The sequence below is a fragment of the Alternaria dauci genome, chromosome 7 (assembly GCF_042100115.1).
Source record: "Alternaria dauci strain A2016 chromosome 7, whole genome shotgun sequence".
Taxonomy (NCBI): domain Eukaryota; kingdom Fungi; phylum Ascomycota; class Dothideomycetes; order Pleosporales; family Pleosporaceae; genus Alternaria; species Alternaria dauci.
Window position 1 is genome coordinate 359,506 of NC_091278.1, and position 24,496 is coordinate 384,001.

General features: G+C 52.0%; 7 protein-coding genes across 7 annotated transcripts; 3 read left to right on the forward strand and 4 right to left on the reverse strand.

The window, feature by feature from the left end:
* Nucleotides 1–5,369: 5,369 nt before the first annotated feature.
* ACET3X_007294 (uncharacterized protein) lies at nucleotides 5,370–6,026 on the reverse strand (the record flags this gene model as incomplete). The annotated part of the gene is made up of 3 exons (XM_069454152.1): nucleotides 5,370–5,758; nucleotides 5,833–5,896; nucleotides 5,967–6,026. 3 exons carry the CDS (start codon nucleotides 6,024–6,026, stop codon nucleotides 5,370–5,372), a joined length of 513 nt encoding a protein of 170 aa, XP_069304457.1.
* Nucleotides 6,027–6,511: 485 nt separating this feature from the next.
* ACET3X_007295 (uncharacterized protein) lies at nucleotides 6,512–7,375 on the forward strand (the record flags this gene model as incomplete). Its single annotated transcript, XM_069454163.1, has 3 exons — nucleotides 6,512–6,866; nucleotides 6,921–7,008; nucleotides 7,072–7,375. The coding sequence occupies 3 exons, from the start codon at nucleotides 6,512–6,514 to the stop codon at nucleotides 7,373–7,375; spliced, it is 747 nt and encodes a 248-aa protein (XP_069304458.1).
* Nucleotides 7,376–8,045: 670 nt separating this feature from the next.
* Nucleotides 8,046–10,066, reverse strand: ACET3X_007296 (uncharacterized protein). The gene is made up of 4 exons (XM_069454174.1): nucleotides 9,860–10,066; nucleotides 9,313–9,793; nucleotides 9,045–9,261; nucleotides 8,046–8,992 (listed from the first exon to the last, which is right to left on the reverse strand). Exons 1-4 carry the CDS (start codon nucleotides 10,035–10,037, stop codon nucleotides 8,693–8,695), a joined length of 1,176 nt encoding a protein of 391 aa, XP_069304459.1. The 5' UTR covers nucleotides 10,038–10,066; the 3' UTR covers nucleotides 8,046–8,692.
* Nucleotides 10,067–10,284: 218 nt separating this feature from the next.
* ACET3X_007297 (uncharacterized protein) lies at nucleotides 10,285–12,439 on the forward strand (the record flags this gene model as incomplete). The annotated part of the gene is made up of 2 exons (XM_069454180.1): nucleotides 10,285–10,771; nucleotides 10,827–12,439. 2 exons carry the CDS (start codon nucleotides 10,285–10,287, stop codon nucleotides 12,437–12,439), a joined length of 2,100 nt encoding a protein of 699 aa, XP_069304460.1.
* Nucleotides 12,440–15,476: 3,037 nt separating this feature from the next.
* ACET3X_007298 (uncharacterized protein) lies at nucleotides 15,477–16,041 on the reverse strand (the record flags this gene model as incomplete). The annotated part of the gene is made up of 2 exons (XM_069454181.1): nucleotides 15,477–15,895; nucleotides 15,951–16,041. The coding sequence occupies 2 exons, from the start codon at nucleotides 16,039–16,041 to the stop codon at nucleotides 15,477–15,479; spliced, it is 510 nt and encodes a 169-aa protein (XP_069304461.1).
* A 2,345-nt stretch (nucleotides 16,042–18,386) lies between these two features.
* On the forward strand, nucleotides 18,387–19,751 carry ACET3X_007299 (uncharacterized protein; the record flags this gene model as incomplete). The annotated part of the gene is made up of 4 exons (XM_069454182.1): nucleotides 18,387–18,494; nucleotides 18,539–18,545; nucleotides 18,858–19,162; nucleotides 19,215–19,751. 4 exons carry the CDS (start codon nucleotides 18,387–18,389, stop codon nucleotides 19,749–19,751), a joined length of 957 nt encoding a protein of 318 aa, XP_069304462.1.
* Nucleotides 19,752–19,852: 101 nt separating this feature from the next.
* On the reverse strand, nucleotides 19,853–24,312 carry ACET3X_007300 (uncharacterized protein; the record flags this gene model as incomplete). The annotated part of the gene is made up of 2 exons (XM_069454183.1): nucleotides 19,853–22,841; nucleotides 22,886–24,312. 2 exons carry the CDS (start codon nucleotides 24,310–24,312, stop codon nucleotides 19,853–19,855), a joined length of 4,416 nt encoding a protein of 1,471 aa, XP_069304463.1.
* Nucleotides 24,313–24,496: the final 184 nt, after the last annotated feature.

Here is a 24,496-nt window from a genome sequence, read left to right on the forward strand (position 1 = left end):
GCTACAAGCTTGATACCCCCCACACCTCCTCGGTCCAGCGACCGATACGCCTTCCAATATACATATTTGGATTTACTGCACAACAACAGGCTACGACACTTGGCATTGTCGTTGAGCCTACATCACTGATAGAAAGCACTCAACAAGGCGTCGGCATATGAGCGGCGTTTGCATCAATGGTCTCACTTTGGTTTTGCATGAGACCCATGGAGTATCTGGCGTACTACGAACATTAGCCCATTCTTATTTCCTTAACGACTGAGATCTGTGCAGCACTGAGATCTTGCATGACACTGTACGGCTGGTTTGATTAGTGGGCTAGGGCTGGCGGTTTGGTTGCAACAAGAGGCAACCCTATCTTGACAATCTGGAAGACGGTACCGTGGTAGCGAGTGTTTATTTGTTAGCGCATGGTATTTTGGAAATCTCAAAACCTGGAATAAGGACGGAAAAGTCATATGGGTTCAGTTTGGGTATTACATTCTTCTATAACGCCCCCCGAGATACCTTTCGAATTCAATGCCTTGTCTTTTTTTTTTTTTGGTAGTAATCAGCTTGTGTCTCCCATCAGGCCTCGTTCGTCTTCCCCGTCTCTCTCTCCTTGATGTGAGTGATGTTGATTGTTTGGTTCCGGGTTCCTAGCCCCCGATGTTCCGGTACCTTAAGTCAGGACACCCTTTTCCCCACAAAGAAACCGACCCGACTCCGGCACTGAGGGCATGTGGAACTAACTCCCCGATAGTGCGCTCTTTCCACACGAGCGAGCGAGCGAGTGCAACAACAAAAAGCAGGGATTGGAGGAAGGATTATTTGCAATTAATATCCAGAAAGCCGCCCAGCTCCAAACCCAAACCAGCCAATCGCTCTACTTCCTTGAAACCGACAAGTTTGAAATTTTGGTAGGAAAGAGAGAGACAGAGAGAGAGAGAGAGAGAGGGACAAGACCGAGGCTTTGCGAGAGATTGCGGAAAGACTTGTTCCCCCTTCTCTCTTTTACTTGCCTGTTGACCCCTCCTTTTTTTTACCCCCCTCTCCCCTCTCCCCTCACATCCCCCCTACCATACCCTAACACCCTTGGTTGTTTACGTGCATTGCGGCAGGCCGGGACAACGTTGGCGACGGATATCAAAGCACGTACCGTACACGCACGCACGCACGCACGCGCGCGAGCAAGCGCACACGCGGCGAATGAATGACAGTAAGCAGGCTTGGGTAGCTTCAGGTACCCAAGACAACAACGGGCATGACCAAAAAAAAAAAAAAAAAAACTTTGCCACCCGTAAAGCTTGCATGCGAATCAAAGCCAGTTTCTGGACTCACACGCTGTATGGGTTGGGAATAGGAGAGAGTGTGTGGTCGGGGTATTTTCCTCCTCTCTCGCTCGCTCGCTCTGCTTGGCCCGTTTTCGAACCTGTCAAGTTGGTTGGGCAGCATTGCATACTGCGGGTCATCAACGAGGACCCTGGCACGTTTTCCTACCTAGAGACGGCAAGGCTAGCGATGTTCCATTGTACCCATCCATGTGCAACTTGCAATCAGGCGATCTTCTTTTCTCGTGCTTGCCTGCCGGGGAGGTAAGCAAGATGTTGTGCTTTTGTTTGTTTTAAAGCGAGTTTACGGGTTACAGGTTTGACTATTTTGCTGTGGGTTGTTCGGCGTCAAAAAAGATGATTAGAGCAAATGTCCTGCAGCAGCAGCAGCATCGAAATGAGTCACCATGAGTTTCACGCCGTTTGTGCCAATGTGCACTTCGTTCAAGTCGTGTACAAGTAAGCTATACAAGTCGGCCACTACCAGCACTTATGCTCGGGATAATCCCATCTTGCGCAACTCAGGCCCAAGGCAAACCATCAAACAGGAGGGACTGCGGTCATTTCATCGTCGTTAGGCTTTGACGCGTCGTTTGCTGGTTTCGGAAAGCTTGTGAGAGAGGGTCTGGTCTGGTCCCTTGTTTTTTTTTACCTGTGCCAAAAAAACCGTTGCGGGGTTCTCTCGAGAGTGGAAAACGGGCAGCTACACACCCAACCATAACCCACGTAAGCCGAGAATGTCACCTGTTACACTCCCTGTCCCAATCCGTCCCACGAAATTAACTAACAGGTATGATTTGAGAAAGAAAAAAAAAGGTTTCTAGCACCGAGCCAATCGCATATGTCCGAGCAATGACGCTCCTGGATATGGATATCGACCTGATGGGTGCCCAGCCCGCGCTTTTCAAGCTTTATACCCAACTCGCCTTCATGTTTCCGCTGGCGGACGCGGAAAAAGAGGGGAAAACGTTGCATCATCGCCAGGTTACCTCGACCTTGACGGCAGGATTGGCAGAGCTAGCAGCAAATTTCCCTTGGGTTGCTGGTCAGGTTGTAAACACAAACTCTGATGATGATGATGATGATGATGATACCCAGGCTGCTGCGCCACAGTACAAGATTCGGCCGTACAAACCGGTGCCGCAGTTGGCCGTACGAGATTACACTGGAGATGACAAGATGCCCAGTTTTCATGTCATGCACGAAAATGGGTTTCCGATGAGTGTGCTGGGTGAGCATGTTTGGGCGCCGTGTCCGACGCTCGCGGCCATGGGATTCGATCCGAAAAAGGCTTCTGGGACTGTCGATGGGCCTGCGCCGGTGATGCTCGTGCAGATTAGTTATGTACGTGGTGGGCTGGTGCTTTGTGTTAATATGCAACACAATGTGTGCGACATGATGGGCCAGGCGGCCGTCTTGGGCTGGCTGTCCCAGGCGTGTCGGGGCGAGCATTTTACTGAAAACGAGCTTGGGATTGGCAACTTGTCCAGAGTAGGTATTGTGCCGCTGATTGAGGAGCAAGGCTGGACGCCTGGACCTGAGCTGCGGAATCAGCTGTTTCCTCCGCTATCGCACACTGTTGGCACCACGGAGGTGGATAGCACTATCGAGCAGAAGAAGAGTCCAGAAGCACATGGCCAGTGTGCTTGGACGTATTTCGACTTCTCAGCCGAGTCGCTGCAGTCGTTGAAGGGGCTGGCGACTGCTACTCTTCCGCGAGATTTCACCGGCTTCGTATCGACCGACGATGCGCTCTCTGCGTTCATATTCCTCTCTGTTCTACGCACAAGACAGTCGCGTCTGCGTCCGGATACCTCGGTGACGTTTGCACGAGCTGTTGATGCTAGACGCTATCTGGATATACATCCTGACTACCCCGGCGTCCTGCAAAACATGGCATACACTAGCTATGCTCTCGAGACCCTACTCTCCACTCCCCTCGGCCACATCGCCGCCAAAATGAGGCAAGCAGTCGATCCGTTAGCGTCAGATGTTGCATATCGAACACGCTCCCTAGTCACATTTTTATCCCAATCGCCAGACAATGCGGCGAAGACGAGTATGACGGCTACCCTCGATATGAGCGTTGACATTGCGCTTAGCTCGTGGACAAAGGTACCCGCTTATGAGTGGGACTTTGGGTTGGGATTGGGCTCTCCGGTTGCTGTGAGACGGCCGGGCTTTGTGCCTGTCGAGTCGCTTATGTATCTGATGCCTAAGAGTCTAGAGGGGAGTGTGGCTGTTGCGATGTGTCTGCGCGAGGGAGACCTGGACTGCCTTGTGCGAGATGAGGACTGGAAGAGGTTTGCTAGGTATATCGGCTGACGGGATGAATCCGTTTCGGACTGTCTTTCGTACTTGTCACATTCTCATGCTTCGCTATCTCTTTCTCTGTATCACCTAGGATTGCGTTTTTCCAGGTAAATGGTTCGAGGTACAGAGTGGGTGGAGTAATGGCGTTCGCTCTTCGTTAAGAATCTTGGACTTGGTCACAATAACTCTATTCGAGCAGACATTTTGGCCTACAATCTCCGCTTTTTGTCCAGTTTTTCATGCTATTTCGCGATCTGGCCCAAAGTTGTTACGTTTATACTGTCATTAGTGACACTGTTATCTCTATGCCACCTGTAATCTACCTCAAACACCTCTTACCGTATGCAACTGGAAAGCAAGGAGGGGTGACAAAGTCAACAAGCCAGGAGACGCAAAGTAGACGACATAGATTGAGACGAAGCACTAGAATCTAGCAAGGTAGAATCCAAGGATCGAGTTGGTGAACTTGCCATATTAGATGAAGATGTCTCTAGTGTTCAGCTTGCGTGTGGGAGTGAGGTATACTGGAAGTTGTGAGAGATGGGACGCTGAAGTGATATTGATTGATCTGAGCTGACTCGCCACGTGCTGTGCCGCACGGAACGACTCAAGACAAAGAACGTGCTGAAGAGGTTTCCTTATAGAGAAAGTGCACCGTTCTGGTTCATGTCTTGATCAAAGGCCAGCACCGTAAAACACTTTGTATTCATGTACAGGACCACGACCTCTTCGTTTCTCGCTATCAATAGCTGATCCCATCCAGCTGTCCTCTCCCCCCTCCAAGACACCCGAACCCATCCACCACCCTACTCACAAACAACATCAAAACTTGGAACATTTGCGTGCTCAATCACCGTCTGCGAACATTCAGACTCGACATCAGCACTCAACACATCGATAATCCGTTCCAGACTACACCCATCGTCGCGGTACAAATAAACCGAGCACCCGGAGCTGATGTTGCCTTTGATATAGGACCCAAATGAACCGTTTCGAAGGCCTCTGGTGCATCCTTGAGACGAGGTGCCGTTGTAGGTGTCCGCGGCTCCGGTGCATCGCGAGGTGCTTTGGTAGACGGTGAAGGTCCACTCTACTTCTGAGTCTTGGCGTGGAGATAGAGGGGAGGCAGCGGTCGTGGAGGAGATGGCGAGGAGTGAGAGGAGGGTGGCGGTGGATAGGGTGAACATCTTGGCGATTCTTGTTGAGAACGTGCAGAGGCTTGAGTATTTGTAGTCGAGGTTTGGCCTGAACAGACGGTCAGTGAAGTCTACGGCGTGGTTGGGAGGCCGTGGTCTAAATACTTATGGGATTGTGACGATTTTGGCTTGTCGCTTGGTCTTGGTTGTGAAGAACTTTGATAAGTAAAGTTGTCTTCGAGATATGGAGGGATCTTATATATCCCAAGACAGATGCATGGCAACATCCATAACGCAACACACCTCGTGGTAAGACTGCTTGAAATCTCCGATTTACCTCCACATACAAGGAAGGCTATTCCCACGTTCTCTTGGAACCGAAACCGACGATCCTGCAGCTCGGTATTCTTGGGTCAGATTACGCCTGATTCTAATGTTCCGGTGTAAGATGACGGGTACACCAGGATGTGACAAGTTTCTTGGACCCGAATCAGAGTTTGACAAGTACATGCTGGACTATAGCCACCCTACTCATTATAGACAATGTACCAACCTTGTGTACCGACCCCACAAGGCACACCATCCTACCGCCCACGAAAACCGCCTCGACCTAATCGTCGTAATGTCGGATAACTCCATCCGAAGCCGTCGTCTCAAAATGACCATCACCGCCACAAAACTGAACCTTGACATTGAGCGTAGCCATTGAAGATTTAAAATCCGATCTAACCATGATACGGCCAGGATTCTCGGGATTACGTGAGAGTTCTCCATCTTTTGTCGTTACCAATAGACAAGTCCTGTCTTTCAACGTCTGCTGATCCAGAATGACAAGCTCGTAAGGGGCGATGCCGTCTCTCTTGCGATCCAGGTGCTGCGCTGCCCATGCGATGACGTCTTGCGCGCTCCAATTCAGAAACGGCGTGGATGGATCCTCGGAAACGGGGGCGGAGATGTAGCTGGTGATTTGGGATATGTCTTGTGTATCGACGAGTACAGCTATGTTGTTTGTCAGGTAGGATTCAGACAGCTGTAGGTCTGCGACCTAATGATGAATCTTCCGTTTTGCGTACCAATTCCGTCGACTTCCTCGAAATCCGGCACTCCATGGCTCAGTGTGACGAACTCTTCCAGCACCTGTTTGCCGATCAGCGTTGCAATTCCAATAATGAGATTTGTGTTCATCCACGAGAACTCATCAGCTTACTTGTCTCGGGATACTGGCAGTGCAAAAGATGGGGATAGCATCCTTTAGTTTCTCAGACATGTTCGCTGCCTCGAAGGTTGTGTGTTTAGCCGTGTGTTAAGTATGTTTGAACTGGGTACCGTATGACTGTGCTTTGGTCGGGACCGCGGCTAGATTATATACTGCCCGGTGTTGGATTTACATAGTAGCTAGGGAGCTGACAGTATGACGTATCTCGCTTACGCCCTGTGCCATTGTTCCAACATGCGATGATCCCCGGCTGACAGGTACCTTGAATAATCCAGGGGTATACGGACAGGGCGTAATCTGGAACTCGGTCAGTGTTGCTTTGGGGCCATGAGGTTTGTGACTCGACGGGCTGCCTAGCATTATCCACGCCGCACAGGATGTAAGCCATGTCAAGATACGCCTGCGACGGCTTGCTCAAGATCATTCGAACATAAAAGCCCTTTGATGTCTAGATAATGTAGAGACAACTTCCAGTGAGCAACCCTCAATCAAGAATCCTCCTTTAGTACCTTAAGCTACCTATCAAGACAACCACAATGAACTCTCTTGCCGGCCCCATCTTTGTCCTCTCCACCTTGGTCGCAAGTACTCTCGGCCAGACTGTGCGTAACTACAATTGCGCCAGACAGCCGACTATCTGCACGAACATCTGTTACTACCAGACGTGCGTCCAACCCGGCAATGACCTCTTCACCTACGACCCCAGTGGTGATGCCGACCAAAAGCGCATCGACTCTGGGGTCACTCCTGACCCGTCAAGCCGCCAGCGCCCCTGTCTCGGTCTTGTAGATGGAGGACCAGGCATGGAGACTGACGAGTTTCCTTTTGCGAGCATGGCCGAGGGCGGTGCTGGCGCGACGCTTATCTGTACCAGTGGAGCCGAGCAGCGCTGTGAGTGAAATGTAGCGGTTCAAGTCATATAGGACTGTGCTAATATGCTGGCAGCGCAAGGTGGTGTTCTTCGTCAGTTGTATCGCCCACTCAATTCAAACGGCGAACAGTTTCGCCTGGCCCTTACGAATACCAATGGGGTGTAAGTACACTCCTTCGCGCTACCTCACCGTCCATGCATGTCAGTCAAGCTAACACCACACAGTGCGTATTGCGACCAAGCTGCAACGCCAGCTACAGGTTGCAACGGCTTAGAATTCCCTGGCTTCCGTTTCTTGCAGGACGACGGGCTATACTGCCAATGGGACATTGACATTTCCGATGGCGAACAGATCCTCTGCGTCAATGCAGATGATGGCACGATTGTGGATCCGCCCGCGAAGCTTCGCCTCCGGTCGGAAGAGGCTCTTCGGGGGATGAACTGGACCAATCTGCTTCATGTTAGGGATCCCGAGTTGGTGAAGCGTATGGCGGCTGAAGAGCCTGTTTCCATTCCTTTCGAGGGCTGAGTGTGGCATGTAAAGCAGATTTAGCACACATTGGATGTGGTTTGTCAGGTTCTTTCCGTACACAAACTCTGGGATTCGATCATCGGGCTGCTTATCAATTTGTACCTGGAAAGGACTTCCCATGCCATGATGCTGTGATGAGCGAAACCGAGATGACTTTCTAGCAAGGAGCGAAGCTTTGTGTGTACTTACTGTTCCACGCAAGTCCGTCGACAACACGTGCATGGCCTCTTGAGAAGTTGGAAGTAGAGTTTGAGTAAGGTCTTAGCAAATGTTAGGTAGCCGCCCGCTCTTACCGGCGGCCCCTCCAGCTCGCTTGTGGAGAAGGCGCTAAGCGGGGAGATCGTACCACTTCCAGCAGACTGATCTCCGCACTCGAAGCTGGTCGCGATCTGGAGACTGGCTGACTAGGTTCCCCCGCTTTTTAGAGGCACCCGTCCTGCATGCACGTTACTAAAGTCATCCATGCAGACAGCTGGGACTAGTTCTCGACGCGTCTATAGACGTGGTGTGAGAAACCCAAACCAAACTCTAACAGCCAATATCAGACCCTGCGTCGTCCATTCAGAAAGCCTATCGCTGCGTCAGCCCGCACAAAAGGAAGAGCCATAATCACGAGATGACCTGATGTCTGCTGCACATATTATCATCATCACCACACTCTCTTAGTTTCTGCTCCAACCAAGTTCATGTATAAAGACTAGAGAGCCAAGGGGTTGATGACATACACAGAATCCATCTCAATAAACCATGTCTCTCCCAGCATCGAACACAAAACAAACTTTCCTACCCCTGGTCCCAGAGCCGCACCCACGCTCTGACAAAACCTCACCTCCAACCACCACTGCAAGCCAACAACCACTCTGCACATCTCCAACGCAGCCACCCATGCTCACCACCACCAAAGTCGTGCCGCAGACGGTCGACCAAGACCCGCTGCTCCAGTCTCCACGCATCGACCAACCCCCAACATCAATCGCAGAAGAAATGCATGCTGGTGAAAACAAAGTAGGGGGTGAGAAGCTGGTAGCGCGCCCTTGGCCCATTCCTCATGCAATAGAACAACAGAAACATGTTTGGTATGGCTCCATGTTGGGCATGGGGGCATCCAAGGTCAAGGACGAATGGGGGTTTTCTAGCGCAAGTGTCTCGCGGGCGCATACTCCGGATGCTGCTGGTAAAGCTTGAGAGTTTAGTCGTATGTTGAAGACAGTATTTCATACATGTACACATGGTACAATGGTAGTAGTGAATCCTTGGAGTTTAGTCGTATATCGAAAAAACATGTCATACATATACACGTGGCACAGATACCATCTATACTTTGGGCGTCTCTCCCTTTGGCGTCTCAACATTTGGCGTCTCAAACTCGGCCTTGCCATCCTTGACAGTAGCATACCTTAGCGTCCCCGAAGCATCCGTATTAGGTATGGGTGCCTTGGTGCCCTCTCCTATCGACTTGATCTCTTCTTTAATCTTCCGCGTCGCAGCATCCTCAACAGCACCTGGCGGGCTATCCGCAATCTCGTCTACGTTCCTCAGGGTGAGGACGTCACTGATACGCGAGGCGCGAGATTGGAGCAACATGGTGGTTGGGCCTTCGAAGCGGAGGAATAACTGCGTGTTGTCAGCGTGGGTGGTGGGTGTTTGTCGTGACGTTATGACTTACCCTGTCGCCCCAGACTGTTCTCCGCAGCCACGTCTTGAGGGTGTAGTATGTAGTTGCTAGGGCGCGCCATGTGCCAGTCTTGCTCATAGCGCGGAAGAATTTTGTGTTCTGGACCATGGAGCCAAAGCCGAGGTCTGGGACTTGGAAGCGGAGGTTGGACGACTTGAATCGGAAGGGAATTGGTGGTGTGTTGGAGGCCGTGTATGCTACAACGTTGCTGTCTTGTTGTTAGTATACATATCCAAGTGTGCCTGTCGTCTCAGCGTACCTGGGATGCGCAACGTAGCTCTCGCCCGCCTTGACTTGGACCTGGTATATTTGGCCGCTTCCCGCCAGTGCCAACAGTCCCCTGCCGGTGATGTATGTGTTTCCCCAGTGTGCGAGGCCCAACTTGACATTGTACTGTGGTTTCAGCTTCAGCGTATGGCCAGTCCACGCCAGCAGTGCCTGTCTCTGGCTGATGATCCAGTCGTCTCGTCCGTCCATGTTGACGGAGACGATGCTCGATATGGGCGACTTTGTGGAAACGAGAGCTGTGACGGGGCTCGTCGAAGACACTTTCTGGTAGAGGAAGGGGATGCCGACGGGGGCTCTCTGCAAGGGCTCGAGGACCGAGAGGGTGGACAGCGTGTTCTCCGACTTTCCGCTGAGGCCGACGAGGGTGCCACGGCGGGTGTAGAGCGTCTGCGATGCCGAGAGGGAGACGGAGAGGAGCGAGAAGGGGGTGCCTATGACTTCGAACCGGGCGTCTGACATGTGGTGAGTTTGTGTCTTTTTTGCCAGTTTGTGTCTATTTTTCACAGTCTCTTCCTTACCTGGAGTGTGCATCGGCGCCGCTGTGCCCTCAACACTGACTGCCTGTTGCAGCGCGGGCTCCGTCGACGAATTGGTGGCAGATATGTTGATGCATCGCGCGGCAGTGGGCGTCCGCCGTATGGCAGCCGCCGATGTGCGCGAGAAGGTCCCCCAGGGCGAGGCAGCCGGTCGTAACATGGCTGTGCCGGTCAATTGGCGCGTGTTTGCGGTGGGCGATGTTCTCGACAAGCTCCGAGCAGCGATGATGCAAGACTCGCTTCAGCCCTGCCGCCGGGGGGAAAACGCGCTAAGCAACGTGGGATGCATGGCGACATGGCTCCAGGTACTCACGCAAACGCCTTGTTTGTCTCCTCCAATTCCCAGCATATAACCCTCCCTCTCCCCCTGTGGTAGCGGTTGGAATCCCTAACATGTGGCATCTGCCATGTTGATCCAACCACTTGCCCGCGCCGCCAATCGGCCGGGCCTTCGAGCATGCAGTTTGCGCCCGCATCCTCTCCACCACGGCATCCGCGTCTTCACCTCCTCCCCGCTGCACAGGAAAGATGCCCACGGCCAGCGGCCAAAGCCAGGCGCCAAGCCAGCCCTCGAAGCTACCAAGCCGGCCGTCGACGCCGCTGCTGCCAAAGTCGCAAAGACGGATCCGTTGCTCCAGGAGCAGGTCTTGACCACCAAGGAGCAGCGCAAGGCCGATTGGGCCATTATGAAAGAGATGACAGCATACCTGTGGCCCAAGGACAATCTGGGTACACGCCTCAGGGTCGGCCTCAGTGTGGGCTTGCTTGTAGGCGCAAAGCTGCTAAACGTCCAAATTCCCTTCTACTTCAAGAGCATTGTAGACGCCATGAACATAGACTTTGCAGCTGTTGGCGGCACAGCGACCACAGTGGCAGGCTCTATGATCATTGCATGTAAGCTAGACCCGACAATGCATCTTCCTACCACTCTCGCTGAGACTTCCCCTAGACGGCGTCACGCGCATTGGCGCGACCGTGTCCCAAGAACTCCGCAATGCTGTCTTCGCCAGCGTGGCCCAGAAAGCTATCCGCAAGGTCGCGTGCAGTGTCTACGAACACTTGCTAAGGCTCGACTTGAGCTTTCATCTGTCAAGACAGACCGGAGGCTTGACACGGGCCATTGACCGCGGAACCAAGGGCATCAGCTTCCTGCTGACCGCCATGGTATTCCACATCTTTCCGACCGCACTCGAGATCTCATTAGTATGCGGTATCCTGACATACCAATACGGCTGGCAGTTTGCTCTCATCACCGGCACCACCATGACCGCCTACTCCGTCTTCACCATCATGACCACATCATGGCGCACCAAATTCCGCAAGCAAGCCAACGCCGCAGACAACAAGGCCGCCACCGTCGCCGTCGACTCCATGATAAACTACGAAGCAGTAAAGTACTTCAATAACGAAAAGTACGAAGTTGGCCGCTACGACAAAGCCCTCAAAGACTACGAAAAAGCGTCCATCAAGGTTGCCACCTCCCTCGCCTTCCTCAACTCGGGTCAGAACATCATCTTCTCCTCCGCACTAACCGCCATGATGTACCTTGCCGCCAACGGCGTCGCCACGGGCCAACTCACAGTCGGCGACCTCGTCATGGTCAACCAGCTCGTCTTCCAGCTCTCCGTGCCCCTTAACTTCCTCGGCTCCATGTACCGCGAGCTCCGCCAGAGTCTTCTGGACATGGAGACCTTGTTCAACCTCCAAAAGGTCAACGTAGCCGTCAAGGATAAGCCAGATGCCAAGCCCCTCGCCCTTAAGACCGGAGAGATCAAGTTCGAAAACGTAACCTTTGGATACCGTCCTGATAGACCCATTATCAAGAACCTCAGCCTTACCATCCCCGCGGGCAAGAAAGTCGCCATCGTCGGGCCCAGCGGCTGCGGAAAATCAACCATCCTCCGCCTTCTTTTCCGCTACTACGACGCGCAAGAAGGACGTATCCTAATCGACGGCCAAGACATCCGCGACGTTTCGCTAGACAGTCTCCGCAAAGCCATCGGCGTCGTACCCCAAGACACGCCACTCTTCAACAACACAATCCAGCACAACATCCACTACGGCAATCTCGCCGCCACCCAGGACCAAGTCATCGAAGCCGCACGCCGCGCCCGCATCGACGAGAGCATCGCCCGTTTCCCGGACGGATACCAGACCATGGTGGGCGAGCGCGGCATGATGATTTCCGGCGGCGAGAAACAGAGACTTGCCATTGCGAGACTTGTGCTCAAGGACCCGCCGTTCTTGTTCTTTGATGAGGCCACGTCGGCGCTGGATACGCATACGGAGCAGGCGCTCCTGTCGCATATTAATTCGCTGGTGAGGGAGAAGAGGCGCACGTCCGTGTTTGTGGCGCATAGGCTGCGCACGATTTATGATAGCGATGTTATTATTGTGTTGAGCGAGGGCGGGGTGGCGGAGAGTGGGACGCATCAGGATTTGATTGATCGGGATGGCTTGTATAGTGAGCTTTGGAGTGCGCAGGAGACGATGTTTGTGGATAAGGAGGAGCTGGGGGATGGAGAGGGCGAGGAGAAGGGTACGGATGGGGAGAAGAAGTAGGTGGTGGATCGTTACGTTGGTTCATGTTTTTTGATATATATAACCTCGTGCGTTTGTTGTTGGATGTTTGGGCTACGACGGGGATGAAGACTAGACATGGGTTTCCCATGTAATTTGGTTTTCTCTGAATAGACGAACTTGTTGCATTTTCGTTGCTTCTTAAAGTCTGCTTGTACATCTTACATCAGAATATGGAGCAACAACGCGGCGCCTCACCCTAAACTGGTTAGCGTGCTCAAGGTCCGGTTCTCGGGCCCTAAGCGGCCAACGACGTTTGATATGCAGACAAACCATCAGCCAATTCATCCTCGCCAACCTCATCTTTGTGAATTATGCTAGTCTATGCGCATCTTGGGAGTGAAAGACGCGTGATGACTCCTCCTCGCTCATCCCTTCCACAGAGTACGCCTGTGCGTACGTCATGCATGACTGGACAGGTGCAGCACGCGACGCGACACGCGAGGCATGCTTGTCTGCCACCATTCATCACCATTGACGGGGAGAGATTTCTAGAGATTCTTAGAGATTCTAACCTGTCGATCGGAAATTAACCTCAGCCGCCCTTCAGTACCAATAGTACACAGCTCCGATTGCATGTATTAGACCGGAGAAATGCAGACCCAGAACGACCAAGAGTCGCAGAATCACCATTTGCACGACAACGACGTGCTCGCCAAAGACGAAGATGCGTCAAATATAACAGACATCGAAGTGAAAATGGTCGTTCCACCATCAGAAACAGCAATTCCGTATACAGTTTTTACCAAGGCTGAGCGGCGGATGATAACATGGCTTATCGGATGCAGCATGTTCTTCTCTCCTTTCACAGCCAACATCTACTTTCCATGTCTCGAAGAACTGCAATACGCTGTGGGCGTCGACTCAAGCCTGATCAATCTCACCATCACGACATACCTCATTGTCCAGGCGATAGCGCCAGCCTTTTGTGGAGATCTGGCCGACAATCTAGGCCGACGCCCTGTTTATCTCATTACCTTCGCTATATACGTCTGCGCCAATCTGGGTCTTGCGCTTCAGCAGAATTATGCTGCTCTAATGGTTCTTCGTGGTCTCCAGAGCTTCGGGTGCTCCGCAACCGTTGCTATTGGGTACGGAGTAATTGCTGATGTTGCGACGCCATCTACTCGTGGAAGTATGTTGGGACCTGCTATGATTGCGACGAACCTTGGCCCAAGCATAGGTCCTCTCGTCGGCGGTGTACTGGCAGCACGAGCTCACTGGAGATGGGTCTTTTGGTTACTGGTTATTGTTGGGGCCGCCTTCCTTGTCGTTCTTGGCCTTGTCTTTCCTGAGACTGGGCGCAACGTTGTAGGAAATGGCAGTATTGTGGCACCAAAATGGAATAGACCTTTGTTGCATTCACACCGACAGCGAGGCCTGGTAGCATTCGGCGAAGAGAGACTGTGGAAAAAGAGAAGCCTAATACCCAACCCGTTCAAAGCTCTTCTGGTCTGTTTCCATCGAGACACCGCTGCTGTTTTGTCCATCAGTGCTGTTTACTATGCCGCCTACTATTGTATCCAAGCCTCCATCCCGGTCATCTTCACGGAGGTCTACGGTCTTAACGAACTCCAGATCGGGTTATGTTACCTCTCGATTGGAACAGGAGTCATTCTCGGTGGCTACGCTAATGGCAAGTTAATGGACTACAACTATCGCTCAACAGCCAAAGCAAATAACATAACCGTCGATAAGGTCGTTGGTGAGGACCTGGTCAAGTTTCCAATCGAAAAGGCGCGGTCTCGGATGTCGTGGCTTCTGATCCCGATATCTACTGCAGTCATTGTTGGGTACGGATGGGTCTTGCGCGAAGGAATCGTATGCCGTTCGTGCTGCCAGCGCTTCCAAAAGACTAACAATATCTCAGCATATAAGCGTACCACTGATATTCTTGTTCCTACATGGCTTCCTTGCCACATGCATCTGCCAGGTAATCGACCTTGACTCATATCATCGGCAATGACGCTGACAAGCTTTATAGACACACAACACCCTTATTATGGATATCTCGCCCCAGAACACAAGCACTGCCGCTGCGGCAGGTAACATCACACGGTGCGCTCTATCAGCAGCTGCTATCGCCGCCATGCAGCCTCTACTAGATGTCATGGGCATAGGCTGGTTCTTCACGACCTTGGCTGTAATCTCCGGTGCCCTCAGTGTAGTCGCAACAATTTTAATTCAGCTCAAGGGTATGAAGTGGCGCAACCAGCGGCAAGGGTATGAACAAGAAATATTACAAGGAGCTAGAGAATTATGAGACAAGGGCATCATGCACTTTACCCCTCGGACTCGCCCTTACGTTTTGTCTGTCTCTTGCCGACAACTTTCATACCCATCTGGAAACTTTTCAACCAGGCGTCGCATTCCCTCAATCGCACTTCATCTGATCAGTTGGTACTCTGTGTTCTTGCAAAGTGCTACAACTCACAATTGCCGAATGGTCTTGGTTTGCTTCCAGCAACACGAAACTAGGAGGTCATTTCGACTGCTTCATTATCATTTGCACCCATTGAACTATCGGTCAACACTTACAGAGCGTAGAGCGCATTCCTATCGTCGTACTCCTCCTGCGGCTCTGAGGCAGGAACAACGCGAAGATATGCGTCCAGATGCGTCTTATTGAAGGCGTACCTCGCCGCGCGCCACGGTGCGGCTTCGTACTCATGGCGTCCAAAGAAGCACCCTGGATCATACATCATCGGCCTTTTCGTCTTGCTGTCCACGCCAACGTTGCCATGCCAAATGTCTCCATGTAATAGCACAGGCTTGATCTCGTTGCTACCTGTTTCCATTGGGCGAAGGAGCCGTGGAACTACCTTTGTCATTATGTCAGCGAATAGCGCGTCCATCTCTGGATTCCCACCATGTATCGAACGCTCCAGTTGAATCAGGTCGCGTAGCTTGCGACTGAAGTACTCTTCCCAAGTATCGCACCACTCGTTGTGATTGAGGATATTTCCCTGGAAAGCTAGAAACCTGCATTGGTTTTCGAAAGGCTTGTCGTATAGAATGGTCACGCACTGTTTACATGGAATCCAAATTTCCCGGTCGGCGATTCCACGCCATGGACTCTAGCGACCACACCGATGAACTCGTCTACGAACGAATCGAGAGATGCGCCTTCTGCGTTGCCCGCATCTACCGGCACATCGTCCATGTCGCAAAAAGATTGGAGATACCAGAATCGCTGCGGATCAGATGCAAAACAACCGTACGCATATGGCCTCGGCACATTATCAGGTACCGCGGCGTACAAAGCGGCTGTTGACTCATATTCCGCTTTGACCATGAACTCCGCATTCTTATCGCGGTACTCTTCCAGGAAGAAGGATTGAGGGTTGCTGTGGATCGTGGTGTCGATTTTGGTCAGTATCGACCAGTGCGTTGCGCCTATTGTGCGGACCAAGGTTATCTCTGCACCTTCTGGTAATGCTATGAGGATGTGTGAGTGTTTGACGCGCGTTTGCTTGAGTGGTAAGATACGTACCTGCGGCGATGTTCCCATCGAGCTCTTTTCCTTCGTACCGGTCTTGCTCTCCTAGAACGGCTTGGGCGAAGCTATCGTCGATTTTGACCATGGTGCGATAGATTACGAACAATTGCTGCACTGGAAAAGAGTTGGTGGAGCGCCTGGGTTTGATTGAGTAAAATGTTTTCGCGTTTATTTTCGCGTTTGCTGTGGTTGCGGTGTGGTCGCGTGCTCTTGTCGTGAAAGTGGTAGCTCGACGGCTGTGTCATAGAGAGGGGTCCTACTGTGCCGCATCATTGACGATACGATATGACAGCATCAACTGGAAAGTGTCGTATGGGGCACATGTTGAGCCACTTTTTGCACGTCAAAGCAACAAATAAGGAACACATTGGTGGGCCGAGGGAGTTGTGAGTGGTTTCCTGGTCTGCTCCGCGTCACCGTCACTACGGTATGGTATCGCGCATTGACGTAAGTCAGAGGGATTCTAGGGACATACAAAGCTGATGCGCAGCTGAGTCTTTGTTGCTCATCGCTCACGTACTATGACCAACCCTTTCGAAGCCAGCGGACGGCCCGGAAAGTCTTAGCTATGACTTGCGCGCAGAAGTCCTCCGAGAATGCCCAGCTTGCCAACTTGGCTCCGATCACCGAAACAAAACACCACAGTACCATCTCGGATGCAAGGGACTCTTGAACTCTGCGCGCGACACAATCGTGCCAGATTTGCGCAATTGCCAAAGATGCTCCTGGAGAATCCTTCTTGCTAGCAACGGATGTCTTGGTCATGTTCCGGTTGAAGCCCCTTGTCCTGATATTTTGAGACCGCAGTTCTTTTAATTCCTGCTCGCTGAAGGAAGCGTTCTTTGCGTACAGGATCATCTGGAGATGCAGATGTTGTAAGTGGCCCGTGTGGGTGAAGTGGGATGATGACGATAGCATAAGCATCGCACTGCAAGGTCTTAAAAGGCAGAAAGAATCAAGCGTAGGGGAAAGAAAGATGAGGGTTACATGTTCACAAGCAAGTGACCTCTGAAGAATCGTCAGGATGATAAAGCACGCTCGCGATGATATTGGCATCCGTGTCTTTACCCTCATGTTTATGGTCGATTTTCAAGGTGGCCTGAGTCAAATGTTGGCCAGTTTCCACTGATCCTTTCACATTGCAAGCTTGATGTTTAGGCGCGGCATGCTGACAGCAGCGCCTCCTCTCGATACCAGGCGCTACATCGCAACTGCGGGGTTTCCTCTGCCCTTGAGGCTGAACATGCACAAGGCTCCAACACAGACGACAAGAATGAATCGGGTAGGCGGGTATAGCGAACGAAGACCAATCATTTAGCGCTGACGTGTGCGATACACCGGAATGCATGCTTATTGCCACTGCCACAATCACCAGGGGAGCGGGGGTGCAACGTCCTGCCCGCAAATATTAACGAGCACTCAGCCTTTGTGCTTCATATCTCTGACAACAAGCGCTTCCTATTTCGTCTCGTCGCATTGAGCATGTGCGATGATAGGCGATGTACGGTGGTCTTTCCCTATCGCCGCCGCTCGTAGAAGCTGATTTGTCTATAGTATACTCCGCCGGGCAGCCCCCACACGAGCGACAGGCGCCGTCTTACTATTCAGAGCGCACAGAAATTGCAGCATACTGTCGAGGACCGCTATTTCTCCAACGACCCCAATGACTATTACAATCTGGAGTGGCGTTCACACAATGCCGTCAATGTCTCTACTAAGCGGTTCAACCTTTCCGACCTCTGGAGAGCAATGCGGCCTGCTGATCGAACCGTACATGGCGACTCCATGAGCCCGCCCACAATCACATGGTGTGAGAAACCGGATAACGAACATCTAGCCCAGTTACTAACCGAGGATGTGGCTATGCTTTCACTGTGCGTTAAACTGATGGAAAAACTAGACCGAGAACAGTTCGTCGAGATTGCAAACAAGGCTCTGGAAAACTTTTATCTAGCCTTGGCTGCAGATTCGTTTACACAATTGGAGCGATTGGAAAGCCATTCAAGTAGAAAGATAATATGCGAACACATCGCTGATATCATCACTTCCAAAAGCTTCCAGTATGAGGAAGGAAAGAAAAGAAGGATCGAAGATCGGGATAGGTCGGAAGAGAAATCCCTGGAGGTGTTACGCCACAATTCCCATCATCATCACGACTCAGAAAGCGAAGCCGACCATCTACGAGACCTAGTCCACAATCCTCAACGATCTGAGCCAACAGGTTCTCTCAAAACGAGAGAATTCGAAAGTAAATCGACACGAAACGTATTTGGGATGAAAGGATCCCTCCAAGAATTAATACCTTTCCAGGTCCTACTGAACGACCTGAGATTGCATTTACTTCCGCCTTCAATTAAGGACATTGTTCAAACAGCGGAGGAAGGTTCTTTGTCGCTTTCAAACCACGATTCCAATTCTCGCATCAATCGAATGAAGGCATTTGTCGAAGACTTTACCATGCTGAAATGGAATTGGTGGCCTTTAGAGCCTAGGATGAGAAGAGTGTCGCCGAATGAGATTCGCCTGTTCTGGTCCTGCGTAAGTAACCCCGATGCAGAACTAATTCAGCTGAAACTTTACAGACTTGTGGTACGCGACTCTGGCGGGACATTTCTCTGAACGACGCCAACATTATCTCACCGATGATTTCGCATCCAATCAGCACATCAAATCTACGGCGTAGATGTAAACGGAGCTTATTTTACATTCACAAGGGTCGAATCATTATGCGTTTCCACCATTATCAGCTCTCTCTGTATGTAGGACGTGGCAAAACCGGAACTGGTTTTCAAACCGAGGTGTCTTTCCGCAGACATACGGAATCGGCAGCACCCAGATCGGCTGCAGGTGCAAGGTATACACCTTCAGACATCACATCAGCCTCTAACAGTGGAGTACAAGGCTCGCAAGCTACTAGCACTGGACCTGACCCAAACAACACGCCAATTTTCACTCAAGCAACAAATCAATTGGCAGGTTCTAGTGTGCACACCAACATTGGGCAACAGGCTGCTCTGGATGATCCGCATATCCTGTTCGGCGTGAAAGGACCTTATCCAGCATTGAAACTGGAGCAGATTAGCATACAAAAAACGACGAACGACAGCAACTTCTACGAAGAATTGAAGAAGTACTACAGGCTCAACCGTGGTAGACTCAGATATTGGTTCTCCTTTTGGCGACTAGGATATTGCGAGGTCGTCAAGGCAAGTCACAAATGTCATTGCAAACAGGCAACAACTGACACCGCACACATAGTTCCAAACTTACAGGCCAGACTACGTGTTCAAGGAGCAGAAGGAACTGCCCACGAGTAACGACTACGAATACGTTCCTCGCCATCCAGACGCACATAACCCCCCTATATCGCGACACGAGTTTTCAATGCACCTCAATGCGTGTGGCGATTCCTGTCGCTGGGCATCGTTGACAAAATCCGTACCAACATTCGGTGGTCTACTGCACGAGTGTTTGCCAAGACTGCATACAAAGCGTGCCATCAATCGAATACCCAAGAGAAAATACCCCTTCGACACATCATGTACGGACGACAAGAACGCGTATGCCTGGGGACTGGAGGCAAGACATGAAATTTCAGCTGCTTACGTGGCCTGTTATCACCTTCTCATCCTGGCGCTTCCTTTTAGTTTCTGGGGCTGGTGGCAAGCTACGCACCCAGGAGATTTGCAAAACGCATCCGTCCCGGTCACTGTCGCTCTTACGATGCTCTCCCTGTTTTGGGGTACCAACGGGATTCTGACACAAGGTCGCAAGTTGGGCGAAATGGGTAACTGAACCTATCTAGAGCAATGGTATCTTCGTACCAAGTCCCCCTACCAAAGTCTAACATGCCATAGCCACCCCACCTCACCCCTCATATCCCCCCATCCACCCATTCACTTCGCCTTCCCCCCACCCCTCTCCCTAATCCTCTCATCCTTCTCAAACCTCTCCTCAAACATCCTATAAAACAAACCCAACCACTCCTTCTCGCGATCACTCAGCTGCCTACTCGGATTCTTCCAGCTATTCGCCAAAATTTCCTTGATGCGGCGTCTCAACACCTTGAGCGCAACAGCTGCCCTCCACTCCCTGACCGCAAACCGGAGCACGTTGCCAGGCAAACTGATGACACCAGCGTGTAACTTGAAATCCATGGCGTTATCCGCAGCGACCATGAGAACCATGGGAAGGGGATACGCGATCGAAGTAGAATGCGCGTTGTAGAACTTGTTGCTGGATTGCATAATGTTGTAGTACGAAAGGAAGTGTGCGGTTTGGCTGCCTTTGTTGACGGAAGTTGGGCTCAAGGAAACAGTCTGGTTGTTGGAGATGTTGCGCCAGCCTTTTCCTTCGCGGGTCAGGATCTTGGGGTAAAAGGCTGTTGCGATGACCGAGTTTACCAGGACGTCGTTGTCGGTGTGGATGTCGTATTGGGCTGGTATGTCGACAAAGACGCGGTGGCGGGATGTGTTGCGGTAGCGGCTCATGGAGCGGCGCTCATCGGGCGTGAGTTGGATGAAGCCTGCGTCGACTAGTGAGGAGAACAGCTGAGCTTTGAGGTCCTCGATGTTTCCAAGGTTCTGCGGGCTGAGGAAGTTTTTGTGGCAGAATTGCATTTCGGACCGTCCTGGCGTGGTACAGACTGCTTTCCAGGCCCTGTACGCGTTGTATGTGGTGAGGAGGTCGGAGTCGCCCTTCTTGAATGCGAGCCGAGCGATATCGGCTCGTTGCTTAGCTCCAAACGGTGTTAAGAAGGGTGACTTGGACGAAACAATGGCAGCGATGGTAATGGCAACATCAACACATGCAAATGTGCTTGCAAGAAGTACAAGCTTGCCCAAGTGCGCATCCAACGGGAGCTTTGCGATTTGACGACCAAGAGGTGTCAACTCCTCACTCGGCGTCAGCGCATCGACCTCCACGAGTGCATCAATAGCACGGCGGATATTCCTCGAAGAGGGTGGATCGAGTGCTTGAGCAAGGGTAGCCTCAATATCACCCAGTTTGCAGATTTTTACGCGCATGACCAAGTCTTGGAGTGAAAGCCTCAGCATCTCAGGCGTTTGCTGTTCGGCCATGAGATTATCGTGGCGGTGTTTTGTAAAGAGATGGAAGCAAAGCCCTTCCTGTACACGGCCAGCACGACCGCGTCGCTGCTTTGCATTGGCTCTTGAGATGAACGATTGTGTCAAGCGTGATAGCTGTCTGCGTTCGTCGAACCTCATCTCCTTGTGCTTTCCTGTGTCAACGACGCAGGTAATATCCGGAATTGTAACTCCAGTCTCAGCAATGTTCGTAGCAAGCACGATTTTGCGTATGCCTGGGGGCGGAACAAGGAACGCGGCCTGTTGATCTTCGCTTGAAATGGTAGAGTGCAGCGGGTACACATACCAATCGGCCTTGAATGAGGGATGACTGACCAATATGTCATTGAGCTGGCGGATCTCAGCAATGCCCGGAAGGAAGACCAAGATGGCGCTGCTGAAGCGACTCAATTGTGGATCATACGCGACAGTCTCAATCAGACGTGTAATCAGATCATAGTCAATGGCGTACTCGTCATAAGCGGAGAGCACACTACGAGTGGCAGGGCTGTAGCCTGGGAGTTTGCTGGGGATACCGGATTGATCGCTCGTAATATCGTCACCCTCGTCGTCATCGCTTGTAGCGGCATTTTTGACTGTATCAGATGCTCCCGTGTAATTGGTCAACTCAATCGCATCCTCCAGATATCGAGTCTGGACTGGGAAAGTACGGCCTGGTACTGTGAGAATCGGCGCGTCGTTGAGGTACCTTGAGAAACGTGCGGCATCGACCGTGGCGCTCATTAGTATGACCTTGAGTTCCGGTCGGCGTTCCATGAGCGACCGAAGGATGACAAGAAGGAAATCAGTGTCAATAGATCTTTCATGGACCTCGTCAATGACCAGATGTGTAACCTCCTGTAGGCCTCCAGGTGATTCTAGCATTCGCAGTACCACACCAACAGTCGCATACACCAAGCGAGTCTGCGAAGAGGTCTTTGATTCAAGACGAATTGCATATCCTACAAGTGAGCGCATAGATCCAAGGTCCTTGGGCCCCTCGCCAAGTTCCTCGCTCACACGTTGTGCAAGCGAAATCGCAGATATACGTCTCGGCTCTGTACAGTAGACCTTGCATGCTTTACCTTGCGAGAGCTCGTGCTCGAGGACGAAGGCAGGGATCTGGGTACTCTTTCCACAGCCGGTCTCACCGCAAATGATGGTAACCTGATTCTTATCAACCGTCGACAAGATGGAGGCTCTGAAATTGAAGACTGGAAGGCTCATTCGCCCAACAAGCATATGTTGGTATGATGGAGTCGAAGCTTTTGCGGCCCATAGTTCTCTGAGGCTGTCGTGATGTCTCACCGGTGTGTTATAGCCAGAATTTGATGCGCTCGAGCTTGTAGCCGCCTGAGCGCGCATCTTGAAGCGATTCGTAAGCACAACACCATCTGACTCTTCGTTCTCGATCTGATCCTCGATGATCGAGCGGTAGTGTTTGATAGCGTCACGATCTTCCGCGTCCAGACGCGTCTTCCGGCGCTCTAGGAACTCCCTGTACACGTCTCTCCAATTAGACGGAAGCCGGAGGTAAACTTTCTCTTCTTTGGATAGAGCAGCAGAGATTGAAAAGAGTGCAGCCACAGATATGAAGCTTTCACTTTGCTCAACCGATACAGCAGCGATGTCGGTCGCGGCAAAAATGATTTGCTTCCGGTACGGAGTACAAACGACCCCGGCAATGTCTGTGTCGTACTCGATGTCTTGTTCCTTGGACCACGTGATGCTCACGGAGTGCCGACAGGTATATGTTGTCGGTGAGATCATTTTATAAGATAGTCGCGCCCCAGCATCCCTGCAGCTGTTAGTCAATGTCTAAAGGGTAGTGAATGAACCAACCTCGATCTAACCGCCTCTTCTAGCACTTTACGAGGAGACACTCCGCTCATCTTGCCAAAGTCGCGTAGTACTATGTTTTCGGTACTCGTACCGTTGGAGGTAGCCTCAGGGGCGGCCGTTGCATCGGGTACTGCGAACATGCCTCCTAGTAGGTCGGCATCCTCTTCGCCATCGCGATCGCTTGGAGGATCTGCTGGTGCGGGGTTGGCTTCAATCTTTGCAGATACTGGGAGATCAAGAGTGGCGTCATTATCCTGCAGTCGCGAATCGCTAGACTGTGGACCATTTCGCTGCCTCTTTTCAGCTTGACTCTGTGCGATTTGGTTACGTTTTGCGGGCCACTGTGCTTCAGCTTGGTACTCGTCAAAGAGAGGATCAGACATAATTTGCTGCAACTGGGAGAGCAGCTTCCGAACAGCTGGAGTCTGCGTGGGCACAGGCGCAGCTTTCTTAGATTTTCCTTTTGGCTTCCGTGTAGAGGCATCGACGAGCTGAGGATCAATCTCGAACAGTTTGCCCTTGATCTTCAGATACGCAGGGGTAAGCTCGTCAAGCTCAAGGTCGCTATCGAGGTCGCTGACGTCGACATCCGATTGACTGGACTCTGCCGGTGCTGAAGCTTTTATAGGGGCGGAAGGTGAGGCTCCGGAGGTGGTGTTTCCGTTGGCAGACGGCTGGGGCGGCGGTGTTGGAGGTCGAGAGACATCGAGAGATTCGAGCCCTGATCGTTTGGGTTGCGAGTCTTCGTATGAGAAAGAATGGTCCTCGCACTGGTCCAACGCAAGCCACTCTAGCGCTTCTTGCAGACCCCAGATACCAGCAGACGCGTCAATGCTTGCAGCATTAGCACAGAGCCACCTCAAGACGGGTTGGATGTGGTCTTGGGAGAAACCGAGCTCACGCAGGGTAAGATCAAGGGTCCAAAGCTTGGACATGGCGTCCTCTTCTGTCAGCGTCTTGAGAAGAGACTGCTGCCCCTGTCTCCTGTTGGAGTCGTTCGACTCTGCCTGGGCTAGGAGGATGATTTCGTCCAGGATCCCACTGGGAAGCCAGTCGTGGACCGTCATGGCATGCGACTGGCTGCGGAGGAGCCTGCGATCTGTCTGGAATTTCGAGACATATCGACTAGATTCGCGGCGGACCTTGGGCGCGTGCTTCTCAACGAGCAGTTGGAGTTCATCTCGCTCTAGCTGGGCCTCGAGTTCCTCGGGCGTGGGTGCGACCTCTGGCTTGGGCGCTTCAGTCGTCGCGGACGTGCTCGGGGCATCTGTAGGCCCTGGGGCAGTTGCGCTTTCCTTTGACGGCGCCTGAGCGACTTGGTTAGCTGGGGCGTCCGCGGCTGTCTTTTCTAGCTTGGGCTTGCTCGCAACAGACGTCGTCGCGAATCCTCGAGCGGGGTTGCCGGCGGGCTTCTTTTTCTTCGCCATGGCAAAAACTCGGAGTTGGGTTGAGTGGTTGTGCTGTGAGTGCAGGGGTGGGTCTCAGGCGGGCTTCCGTATGGAGTATATCGGAGCTTGATCCCGGGCGAGATCCAGGTTGGGTGAATTGTCGCAGCTGGTGGGACGCATAAGGGCGCAGTATTCACAGAGAGGCAGTCGAGTGCTGGTCGAG

Excerpts from the sequence above, each read along its gene's own strand:
- ACET3X_007296 (XM_069454174.1), bottom strand. The coding sequence starts at position 10,037 with ATGTTACGACCGGCTGCCTCGCCCTGGGGGACCTTCTCGCGCACATCG. Across the intron at positions 9,794-9,859 it reads GGCGCCGATGCACACTCCAG|ACGCCCGGTTCGAAGTCATA; the intron begins GTAAGGAAGAGA and ends ACCACATGTCAG. Across the intron at positions 9,262-9,312 it reads AGCTACGTTGCGCATCCCAG|CAACGTTGTAGCATACACGG; the intron begins GTACGCTGAGAC and ends ACAACAAGACAG.